The sequence below is a fragment of the Danio aesculapii genome, chromosome 25 (genome assembly GCF_903798145.1).
Source record: "Danio aesculapii chromosome 25, fDanAes4.1, whole genome shotgun sequence".
NCBI lineage: Eukaryota > Metazoa > Chordata > Actinopteri > Cypriniformes > Danionidae > Danio > Danio aesculapii.
This window is the reverse complement of record NC_079459.1, coordinates 17,679,750-17,692,694: the sequence shown is the minus strand read 5'-3', so window position 1 is coordinate 17,692,694 and position 12,945 is coordinate 17,679,750. Positions and strand designations below refer to the sequence as shown.

Below are 12,945 nucleotides of genomic sequence, written 5' to 3'. Positions count from 1 at the left end.
TTTGAGATCTATAGACTATGAAAAATGGCAACCCAGGTTCATTCTGATAACGTTCCCCTATATACGTTTCTGGAAAATACATCCCAGGAGCTACGTTTTTTTGCAGTTTTTGTTTTTGCGAATCTGCCAAAGGCCACTGTGTGCGCTTTTTGAGATCTCAAATATCTCTCGCGAGTGCCATTTGTACCTGCTCTTCTCACGTAAATCCATTAGAGGCCACTGCTGAGTAACTCACTGACTGACTGACCAACCGACCGCACCCCATCCCTAAACCCAACCAATGCAGTGTTTCCTCTAGGATATTTTCCAGCTGTGGCGGCAAACCTTTTTTACACAGATCTACTAACTACCTGTAGCGTTATTTCAATGACAAATGTCGTGAGCGCAGTATTACGAGTTGAGATCGCATTTATGTAATAGCCTACAGCATGCGAATCTCTTTGCTTGCACACCGATTTCATCTGCTCGTGAACAAAGCTTCTTGCACGCCCTCAAATACGCGCTGCTCAAGAGCAGACAGTGTTGCCAGATTGGGCGGTTTCCCGCAGTTTCCCGCCCAATTGGGCGGTTTTGAATTGATTTTTGCGGGTAAAAAGTGACATGGGCGGGTTGTGAAAATTTGGCCGGTTTTGCAACGGTGTGCCCGCCAGCCCCGGTCTGCCCTCATAAACCTGTTTTGATCTCTCAAAGAGATGCCATAGCCCCCGTTCTTCGCATACATATGCTTAGAACAGTGTATAAACGCTTGTGATCTCGACAGCTTTTGGGCTGGAAACAGTCAGCATCATCTGGCAACACTGAGCGCAGATCTTCTTGTGCGCTCTCAAATAAACGCTGCTGAAGTGTGATTTAGTGCGTTTATGTAACGAGTATGTCTCCAACATTTATTATATTTGCTAGGAATATTTATGAATGTCTCCAATAGACCTACAGAGCGGTATTAATGCGTCCTAAAGTAAAGTGAAATAGAGCTATACATCGTGTTAGCTGGCCTCACGCATCATGCACCTGTCAGTCAGCCAGTCAGTCAGTCAGCACGTAACCTTAAAGGGTTAAACAAATGACGCACAGCACTACTACGGCCGGTTACAGAAAATTTATGAATTTTGGCATGGCGCCCCATCATGGAAGAATGAATGTAGCGGAAACCATGCTATAGTATTTTGAAAAGCACCTATTGACCAGCGCTCACCCACTTCCCTAAACCCAACCTCAGTGTTTTGAAAAGCAATAGAGAAAAAGAAAAGCCCCTTGATTTTTACCACGTTTTTAGATTTCACCACATCTCAAGTCCGCCTACGCGCATGGCGAGCTCCCGGACAAACTGGTAACAGCGGAAAAGCCGACCACATGCAGGTAAGCAGTCAGCTGGTTAGCTAGAAAAGGAACAGCCTCATACCGCCCAGTAGCATTCGTTTTAAAGACATAATGCAGCCATACGTAGCTCTGGCTACATAATTCGAGATCTCCAGAAACGTATATAGGGCTATGTTTTCAGAATGAGCCTATGTTGTAAACTGGCCTTGAAAAGAGGAAATACTCAGTAAGTGACAGTTCTGTTTGTGAAAATAGCTTGTTGATGCCAGAGGTGAGCTGAGGTAAGCAACAGTAACTTAAATAACCACGTTACAAACAATATCTAAACCAGAACATCTCTGAACACACAAAAAATCAAATCTTTAAGCAGAAATGTAGAACTACTACAAAGGAAGAAAAGTTCATCAGTGAACATCCTTTCAGCTGAGAACAGCACCGTTCAATGCAACGCTACAATTCTACATGCAATGCTACAATTTCAAGTCTCAAAGCTTGTCTGATCTCATGAGTCTCAGTTTCTGCTGCAACATTTGGAATGATAGGGTCCAAATTTGGCATAACGGACAACATAAAAGCAAAGCTCTATCTTGTATTGTTTCAACTGGTTAAGGATGAAGGTTATGGTGTAATAGTTATGGGTTTTTATCTTTGCGCACGAACCAGTTGAGCATTGTTTAAGCTTTATAGTAATGAGCAATGTTGTTGATAACTTTATGACCACATTATATTGTGATGGATTTTTCAGCAGGATAACACAAAATATCACAGAGCTCAAATGATCTCAAACTGGCTTCTTGAGTTCATCATTTGCACTATGGATAAAATAAACAGAAGTCTTTATTAAACTCTGTCTTTTTCAGTTATTAAACATTCATTTAACATTACAATATTCCTTAATTGAACTTAATGAGTTGTAATGAGAGTGGATTAAAATAAACCGAATAGCATAGTATTAATGTTAAGTGATTTTGCATTTGCAGTGTTAAAAAAACCCCACAATATTAAATTATGGTGGGTGGGGGCGGTGGCTTGGAGGGATTTGGGGTTTGTGGTCGGGTGGATGGGTGAAGGGGAAGGGCAATTCATATGTCCCCACCAAGGCCAAGAGCAAATTTACTCCCTTGCCTTCACAGTCAACACATGTTAGGTGTCGTTTACAGTGGTGCAAAACTGTTTTATAATTAAACAGTTTTTTATAACATGTACAAACTGATGTTTTATTGCTTTTTGGAAAAATTATCTCTGTACTCACTATGTGAAGTTTATTTATAAACAAATTTTGAGAGGATCACATGCTTATGCTTATGTTCTCAGCTGTTCCAGCATCAGCTCATGATTGATTATCCAATCAGATTATTACTAACTTACTATAAATAACCAGAGTTTTCTTATCTCAATAATAGTCTTATCTCAACAATCTTGAAGAACCCCCCACCCACCCTTACTTTCCCTCCTTTTCAGATGGGTGACATGGCGGCCCAGTGATTAGCACTGTTGCCTCACAGGAAGAATGCCTCTGGTTTATGTCCCTGCTCCCTACTAAACCAGACGACATTTCTGTGCAGAGTTTCACTTGTTTTCCCTGTGCTTGCGTGGGTTTTCCCCGGGTTCTCCGGTTTGCTCCCACAGTCCAAATAACACGCACCCTAAGTAAATTGAACACACAAAATTGATACCGTAATCAAGCTCTCAGCGAGTCCACCTCTCCTCAATCATTCATATCGTCACTAGCTAGAAATAAGCTGGGGGGAGTTCATTGGATCTACCTGAGCTCAAACTCCCCTTTCGCCCTGCAAACGGGAGGGAGCCCAGGGCACGAGGATCTCATAAGCTCAGGGCTCTCTCCCGGGACAGCATGCCAATCAAGCTTTTATTATCAATTATCGGCAAAGTGTGAACTCTTGAAACAGCAAAAAACGCATAATACATATACATTTATGTTCAATGGGCGTGCACATATTTTGTCAGCATCCATACTTGGAGTCTACTGATTGTCTAATGGTCAAATTAGAGGGGCTTGACAAATCAGTGAACAATATGCATTAGTCCTGAAGACCAATCAGAGAGTGATTCTGAAAAGCCGCACCTCCGTTTAAAAAAATGCCTTTCAGGTAGGACTGGGAGATTTGGCCTAAAATCAAAATCTGGATTAATTGAATATTTTAACTCGATTATAAATAATGAAGGATTATTTTATTTATTTATTTTATGTTTTTGCCCTTATAATTCACTGATAAGCTTTGTACAGTATATATGCTGTACAAATCATTACTTGATTTTAAAATAATTGAAGGAAACACACTGTATACTATCTATGATTATTTGTTGAACATCAACGCTGAACAACTGAAATTAAAATACATTGCCTAAAACATGGCTCTCTGCGCCGCAGACAGTTGTCAAGCGCTATCAAACCGACTAATTATAAAGCTTGCGCTACTCGTTGTTGTGACGAATAAGGTGAGACTGGTGAGCAGGTATTCCGAGGCTACAACGGACTGTACACGTGCCCTTGGTATAAGTATAAGTATATAAGTATAATATCACAATAATAGTATAAATCATAATATAATAAGTGTAATTCAACCTTAACAGAGTGGGGTCATGTGACTCCACACACAGTAGGCAAAGTAATTGAAAAATTTGACCTGGAAAAATTTGATCGGTTATAGGTTCTGAATGTCGGTTTCGGTTACTTTTTCGATTAATCGCCCAGCCCTACTTTCAGACCATCTGTACCAAAACAGAACACATGCTTTTCCAAACTAAAACAGGGTCTTTAGCATTTTCAAAATGCTCAATTTTTTATGGGTCAAAGACACTGGAGTAGTGTGGATGCCAGGCATAACCATAACAAGATGTATGAGTTTTAAAACAAAAATGCTCTAGTCTAAACAGCATCTTAATCCAATACCTAGGTGGAACAGGAGATTTGGAGGTTAGGCTGTTGGGTTAGAGTGATAGGGATCTCAAGTGAGGGTAATGGGGGTAATTGCCACATCCCCAGACTTTGCTGTGGGCCCAAAGTACTTTCCCCCTTTTCCCCAAATTACTACCACCACTATCTATATTTCTTGATATATGGGTAGAGGAGCAGTCTGATGGAGAAACATTGACAGAATTTGCCTTGAACAACCACCAGAACAATTTAATTTGTCATTAATTCTCATTCATTCATTTTCCTTCGGCTTATTCCCTTTATTAATCAGGGATCACCAGAGCGGAATGAACCACCAAGTTATCCAGCATATGTTTTACACAGCAGATGCCCTTCCAGCCTCAACCCATAACTGGGAAAGTCATTAATTCTTGACCACTTTATTGAAAAATGTAAAAATAAGAGGATGACAAACAGACACTGACCTGTAAAATCTTGCGGGCATTCACAGGTGTATCCCCCTTCTTTACTGCGGCACTTCCCGTTGTTCTGACATGGGCCTGAGTAACAAAGATCCACTTCCGTCTCACAGTAGTCTCCAGTGAATCCATCCGGACACCGACAGCGTAACCCGTTTACTGGATGTATAGGTCTGAACAGCACTGTATTAGATGCCACAAATGGTGCCGTACTGTCAAACTTCAGAACAGCTACACATTTCATGTAGTTCTCACAGGGCTCACGCAGACAGATATTATCATCAAACGGCAGGACGCGCTGAGTCGAGATAAGAGTCAGCAAGGTGCGGTTCAGGTAAAGCTGCTCCTGAAGTTCCTCTGATGGGAAATAACGCCCCGGAGCTCCACCAGGGAGAAGGGCAGAGAAAGTGACATTGAGAATGCTTCCGCTAACATCTGTGTCATTTTGGACATTGAAGACGAAGATGCCATCAGGAGTGGTGGACAAAACTGCGGCTACACCTTCAGCAAAAAGGGAAAGCAGGGGGGAGAGGAAACGTTCCTGAGACATGTTCTCCAGACGAACGGTGATGCTGTTCGTCAACATATCATCTGTAATGATAGTCACACGGAGGGTGCAGACGGCTGAGACCTGGTGGAGTCCATCTGTGAAAACACAAAGGTACAATGAGGCCTGGATTAATGTTTAAACTAGAATGAATGGGATGGTGGGGGCTGGCAAGTGCTAAGTTTACATTCTTGTGATTGAAATGAACTTTAAGAGCATGCTGGAACATGGAGCTCAAATCTGTGATCCGAGCATTTTCACATTCACAGTTTTAGGAAGATTATTCACACTGTTTAAACAGAAATACAACCGGCTTTCTGTCAAGCAATGCAATGCACTAGCCTTGACCTCAAAATGAAAAAATATCTTTGAAAGGGGAGGAAGTTTTATAATCAGTTGTGTTTTTCTTAAAGAAAAAACTGAAAATTATTATTCTGATACTTGTGTGCTACAATAAAACCCCCCAAAATAAAGTGTATCATTGTTATTATTGTGCGTGGTACATCTGGCCCCTGTGTCGCATTTGCTTTGTGGGTTTATTTGACAGGCATTGTTCACAGTCTTGTATATTTTCTTGTAGCAGTTGCGGGCTCCTGGTGTAGAGGGCCCCTCTGTCATGTGAATGGAGAGAGCTATAATTGCAGAACAATGAGGACATATTTCCACTCTGTTCAACTGTCCATTCACATAATGTCAGCCAATCCAGACAGGCAGACACAGACACAACAAGACGTTCCTGCATGCACACATTTTGGTGCATACACTTAACCATGCATTAAATTATATTTGCATCAATGCATTGTTGTTCAATGTGTTCACTTACGTCATGATTTCAACACCACACATATGGGTGGCTATTATGGAGATACTTAGATGTCAACAACAGCATGGATTGCATGCTATTTTAATACTGAATATGTTGTTCTGCTTAATTATGCTATATAAACCATTGAAAATATGTGTGCATGATGATAAACCATATAGAGGACTTACAGTAGTAAGAAAAGGTCTAATATTTTGACAAACTGAATTTAAAGTCTAAGTGAAAATAAAAATTTATCGATACGCATAGATACATTTGCTCTTCAGAGTTTGGATTTCAGCAGTAAAAATTAAACCACACTGAACTGAACTAAATTTAACTTTAAGTCTGAAAACTGGACATACAAAATTTCAATTGCAATATACTAGAACTTCTATCTTAAGCTGCTTTGAAACAATCTACATTGTAAAAGCGCTAAAGAAATAAAGATGAATTGAATTGCTTCAATCATTTGCTGCTGTGTTTGGAGTGGTGGTCCTTCTCTGTTAAAGTTTGACGGCTCAGTTACAATATTCAAAATACTCTTACCATTAGTTTGCTACAAGCGAATGATGCACACAAAAAAAGACCGCCCTACTCAATATTCTGTTGGAAGTACATCAGTATACTACAAATAAAAGATTTACGGTTCTTGCAGACTTTAATAGGCTCTATTCTGCTTGATTTTATAGAACTTTTGGCAGTCTATAGTAGTGTTGTCACAATAGTAACTTCCATTTCCCGCTAACATTTAAGCGCTGTTGAGCACATTCTTAAACAGCCCTAATTTGCCACTGTGTTCACATGCTCAGCATAAATGACTGTGATTGGCCGTAAAGGTCATTAGTTCACCACACACACCGCTGTTTACTAAGTGTAAACACAGATACAGGGACACTGGGGTATTTTAAAGCCGTGATTCATCAGCGGATCGCTCGTATGTCAGCTTATAAACAGACCAGCTTTTCTTTGTGATTTTAAAACACCCCAGTGTCCCTGTATCTGTTGTTACACTCAGTAAACAGCAGTGAGTAAGGTGAACTGATGCTCTTCACAGCCAATCACAGTCATTTTTATTGAGCATGTGAACACAATGGCGAATCAGGACTATTTAAGGATGTGCTCAACAGCGCTTAAATGTTAACAGGAAATTTCAGTACCGATTGGTATTGAATTCCATTATCGTGACAACACTAGCCTATAGTAATGTTTTTTTTTTCAGCCTGATTTAACAGGCCAAAACATTCAATAATTTATCCATTTTAAAAGCAGTAATCATGCAGCAAAATATGCAAGTTTTGGTTCACTGGCATTGTTTAGGGCAAAAATGGCCAACTGATGATGCGTTGTGAAAATATTCTCACTGGGTTCCATTCAGAAGGGCTCATCCTTATACCCTAATCCATTTGCAGGGTCCCGCTAAAGAGATTAGAGTATAGGGATGAGTCCTTCCCAATTGAGTGTAGTATGTAACATCGAACAACTTCCTAACTCAATTGATGATTGCCTGCAGTGTCTATCAGTTAAATTTTTCACTTTCAATTTTTCTGGCCAGTTTTGAGCAGTTTGGTAATGTATGAATATTTATTTAGCACATTTATTGTGTATGGCTATACACCCAAAGCGCTTCACAATCATGAGGGGGAGGGGTTTCTACACACCACCACCAGTGTGCAGCATCCACTTGGATGATGCGACAGCAGCCTCAGGACAACGGCGCCAGTGCGCTCACCACACACCAGCTATAAGGGGAATAAAGAGACAGTGATACAGTCAATTCATTGGATAGGGATGATTGGGAGGCCGTGATCGATAAGGGTCAATAAAGGGAATTTGGCTAGAAAACAGGGGTTACACCCCTACTCTTTACAGGAACTGCCATGGATTTTTAATGACCACAGAGAGTCAGGACCTCGGTTTAAAATGTCATCCAAAAGATGGCGCTTACTGACAGTATAAAGTCCCCTTCACTATACTGGGGTATTAGGACTCACACAGACCGCAGGACAATTGCCCCCTGCTGGCCTCACTAACACCACTTCCAACAGCAACTTAGTTTTCCCATGTAGTCTCCCATCCAGGTACTGAGCAGTCGTAGCTCAGCTCAGCTTCAGTGAGTAACCAGTCTTGGGCTCCAGGGTGATATGGCTTTGGAGTGACACTGCAATATGGTGGCCATGATTTGTTTTTACAACAAAGTGCCCTTCGAAGGGCAAAATATCCCATTTCCAATACACCATTGAGAGCACAATCGATACATATGCACAAGTGTGAAAAAAAAAACTGGCTGCAGTTCACTTATTGACCACCTGTGTTGCTAAAATCAAGGGTTTCTGAAATTTACATAAAGTTCCTATGTAGTAAATAACATAGTACAAATATTCCTTCTATTTTTATAGTAAAAAAATGTATCGGCCTTTCCAATCTCATTAAATATTAGATAAAATACAAAATTGATTACTGATGTGTGATTTTATTTGCATTTTAATTATTTAATTATCTATATAGTATTATATATCAACTACATTTTATTTCTGCAGGTGATTGACACTGACAGCCTAAAAATTATTACCTCCTTCATGCATTATCAAAGACGTAGCAATCTGGCACACTTGCAATCTTGGCAAATCACAAATTTGTCACATACTAACCACAAGTTTCCCACAGCATAATAACAGGCCACATCTTGCTCCATTGTGTTCATAATACTCAATAATCCCATAAAGTACTAAACAATGTTTCTTTGAAATATGCTTCGTTAACTTGCTAATCATGCCAGAAATCTGGTTCTTATTCTAAGTAAGAAGTAATGTATATGGTCAGAGGTTTCCTGTCTTTCCTTTGATGAGGTGAGCAATTTTGTATAATATGGCCAAGTCTGAAATGCATTAAGTCTCTGTTGGTTCTCATACCAGCAATTGCTACTAAAGAAGAGCAAACACTCTAATATATAATGAAATATTGCAGAGACGCTTTACATCATTTTAAAGCACAAGCACTTTAAAGGCCATTTACACCACAGGGTTTTCCACAAAAAAATTGAAAACTTTTTTATTCATTTAGCTGGTCATTTCACATCATGTTGAGTGTTGGGTGTCAGAAATGCAAAGGAAAAACCCCTTTGAAAAGGGTTTAAAGTGCCAGTTTTAACAATGCCGTTACGTCTGCATGTAAATCACATGCTTTTGTGAAAATAATGATGTCATGATGTGTATGTGCATTAGGAGTTCAGTCTAAAAGCATAAGTGAGTATTTAATGGATATGTGTAAAAGGGATTTTAAAGGTATTTAAAAAAAAAAAAAGGTGGGAAAAAATAGCTTTTAATAATAATAAAAAATTATTTGCTTACATTTATATAGTGCTTTTCTGGACAGCACTTTACACATTTTTGAGGAGAATCTCCTCATCCACCACCAGTGTGCAGCATCTAGCTGGATGATGTGACGGCAGCCATATTGCACCAGTGCGCACTCTACACACTAACTGATTGGTGTAGAGGGGACAGAGTGATGAAGCCAATTATGATATATTGATGGTTAGGAGGTCAGTGGGCAAATTTGGCCAGGAAGCCGGGGTTAAACCCCTACAATTTTTTGAAGGACATCCTGGGATTTTTAACGGCCACAGAGAGTCAGGACCTTGGTCAAACGTCTCATCTCAAAGACGGCGCTCACTAAGCAGTACAGAGTAGGGCTGGGAGATATTACAAATAAAATTATTACAATATCATGTTTCATATCATTCGATATTGATAATTATTGAATTTCTTTAACAATACATTTAGGTTTATTAGGATTTTTTTTGTTATTTAACCAATTTATTTTAATTTACCAACATTACTAAGGCAAATAGTTTTAATAGTCACAAACAAAAATTTTAAACAAAATATCTGTGTTATGAAGCGGACAGGAGACAGAGGTAAGGAAACGTTAGGGTGTTTATTGAATGACAACAAGGAGCACATGAAGGATAGCCAGGAGGATCAGGAATGATGTTGGGGTCTTTTCCTCCGTGGCTGGGTAACAGGAATACACGAGGATGGACAGCACACACCAGATACAGCTGACAGAGGATGACACAGACTTGGAAGGACTGGAAGACAGGACGATTCGGGAGGACCAGGAAGACTAGGAGGAATACAAAGAGAACAGGTAAGTAAATCGTTTGTTTAGCTGAGGATGACTACGCTGAGTGGTCGCTCAGTTGTCCGCTTTCGTCGAGACGAGCCCGGACAATGAGCGACTGGAGTGCTGTGCTTTTATCTGGTGCTCGTGAATGTGATGCAGCTGTGTGCTCATTAGAAGTCAGGTGATGGTGATCTTCGTGAGTGGGGGTCGTGAGAGCCTGACCAATCCATGACAGTACCCCCCTCCCCAGGGCCCGCTCCTGAGGGCCGACACCTCCGACGCCGTGGTGGTCTCCCTCTGCCTCTAGGCGCTGGGAACTCAGGGTGGCTCTCATGAAACTCCACCATGAGACTAGGATCGAGAATATCAGCTCTGGGAACCCATGTCCTTTCTTCGGGGCCGTACCCTTCCCAGTCCACCAGGTACTCCAACTGGCCACCACGACGTCGGGAACGCAAGATCTCCTTCACTGCGTAGACGGCTCCTTCTTCTAGGAGCAGTGGAGGAGGGGGTTCCTCTTCGTGGTCAGGCTCTGTGGAGGGAAGAACAGGATCGTGATAGGGTTTCAGGAGTGATACGTGGAATGTAGGGTGAATACGGTAGTGAGAGGGTAATTGTAGTTTGTAGGTGACGGGGTTAACCTGTTCCACGATGGTGAAGGGACCAACAAATCGGGGACTTAACTTGCGAGAGGGCAGTCGCATGCGTATGTCCCGGGTGGATAGCCACACCTTTTGTCCGGGTGTGTATCTGGGTTCTTCAGACCTTCTTCTATCGGCGGTTACCTTGCTTCGACGGACTGCCCTCTGCAGATGTTGATGAGCCTCGTCCCAGACTCTCTCGCTCTCCCGGAACCAGTGATCCACTGCGGGGACATCAGATGGTTCGCCATCCCAGGGAAAGAGCGGTGGTTGGAAGCCCAGGACGCACTGGAATGGCGTGAGTCCGGTGGAGGGTTGCCGCAGTGAATTTTGGGCATATTCTGCCCAGCCCAAATACTGGCTCCAGGAGCTCTGGTGACCACTGCAGAAGGTCCTCAGGAACCGTCCCACCTCCTGAATCTTCCTCTCTGTCTGCCCGTTGGTTTGGGGATGATATCCAGAAGAGAGGCTGACGGCCACACCTAGGAGCTTGAAGAAGGCTTTCCATAGACGTGAGATGAACTGTGGACCTCTGTCCGACACAATATCTTCTGGAATACCAAATGACCTGAAGACTTGATTAAAGATATTGTCGGCTGTTTCAAAGGCTGTGGGAAGACCTTTCAGAGGGATTAGTTTGACAAACTTTGAGAATCTATCTACTATGACTAGAATACAGGTATTACCTTCTGACGAAGGGAGATCAGTGATAAAGTCCACTCCTAGGTGTGACCAGGGACGGTTCGGAATCGGCAAGGGATGGAGCTTTCCAGCGGGTAGATGACGTGGGCTCTTGGATTGGGCACAGTCCTTACAGCCCTGAACATATTGCCTCACATCCCTTGCCATGTTTGGCCACCAGAATCGTTGGGATACTAGCGAGAGAGTATTGTTGATCCCTGGATGTCCAGTGCCTAGCGAGGTATGTAAGGAGTGGATCAGATCTACCCGGTGTTCAGGTGGTATGAACTGCCGATGAGGAGGGCATCCCGGCGGAGCAGGGGCTTCCGGAGTGGCAACGACTGGAGGAGCGTTCCAGGTGATCGGACAAATGGAGATGTGTTCGGGAAGAATCTTCGTTGGGAGTTCTTCATGATCGTGATGCTCGTGTAAACGAGAGAGAGCGTCTGCTCTTAGATTCTTGGGTCCTGGACGATAGGAAATGGAGAAATCAAAACGTGAGAAGAAAAGTGACCATCTGGCTTGACGTGGACATAGTCTCTTGGCCTCTTTGATATATTGGAGGTTTTTGTGATCTGTGATCACCTGGAACGGATGTTTGGCTCCCTCCAACCAGTGACGCCACTCCTCCAAGGCTAGCTTGATTGCTAGCAGCTCCCTGTCTCCTATGCTGTAATTCTGCTCCGCCGGGCTCAACTTCCGAGAGAAATAGGCACAGGGATGCAGTCGGGGCGGTGTATCATGATGTTGAGATAATACTGCCCCGACGCCGGTGGTGGATGCGTCCACTTCCACCACGAAAGGAAGATTTGGGTCAGGATGAGTCAGGAGTGGGGCCCTTGTGAACTCCTTCTTAAGAAGGCGGAAGGCTGCGGCTGCTTCTTTGGTCCACTCCAGTCCTTTGGGTTTACCCTTGAGGAGATTAGTGAGAGGTGATGTAATCCTGCTGTAGTCCTTGATAAACCGTCTATAAAAGTTAGCAAACCCAAGAAACCTCTGGAGCTCCTTAATGGAAGTGGGTTCTGACCAGGATAGAACAGCCTCAATTTTCTTCCCATCCATACGTATACCGGTTTGATCAATGATGTATCCCAAGAAATGAATCGACTTCTGGTGGAATGAGCATTTCTCCGCTTTGAGGTAGAGGTGATGTTCTCTCAATGTGTGTAGGACCTCCGCAACGTGTTGGCGATGTTCGGCCTCACTCCGGGAGTAAATGAGGATGTCATCTATGTACACTATTACAAAGTGGTGAAGAAACTCCCGGAGGACTTCATGAATGAAGTTTTGGAATACGGAGGGGGCGTTGACCAGACCGTAAGGCATGACCTCATATTCATAGTGGCCAGTAGGGGTCACGAATGCTGTCTTCCATTGGTCCCCCTCACGTATTCTTATCAGATTATACGCGCTGCGGAGGTCCAATTTAGTGAAGACTTTAGCTTCTCGGAGCTGTTCCAAAGCGGCTGGTA

At 42.5% G+C, this 12,945-nt stretch overlaps 1 protein-coding gene across 2 annotated transcripts in view; it reads right to left on the bottom strand.

Moving 5' to 3' along the window:
* Positions 1-12,945, bottom strand: part of celsr1b (cadherin EGF LAG seven-pass G-type receptor 1b) — a 119,253-nt gene that overhangs the window by 84,781 nt on the left and 21,527 nt on the right. For both annotated transcript variants that reach the window (XM_056451503.1, XM_056451504.1), the window contains exon 2: positions 4,681-5,319. In XM_056451503.1, coding sequence (XP_056307478.1) covers positions 4,681-5,319 — 639 coding nt within the window. The remainder of the gene's footprint in view (positions 1-4,680; positions 5,320-12,945) is intronic.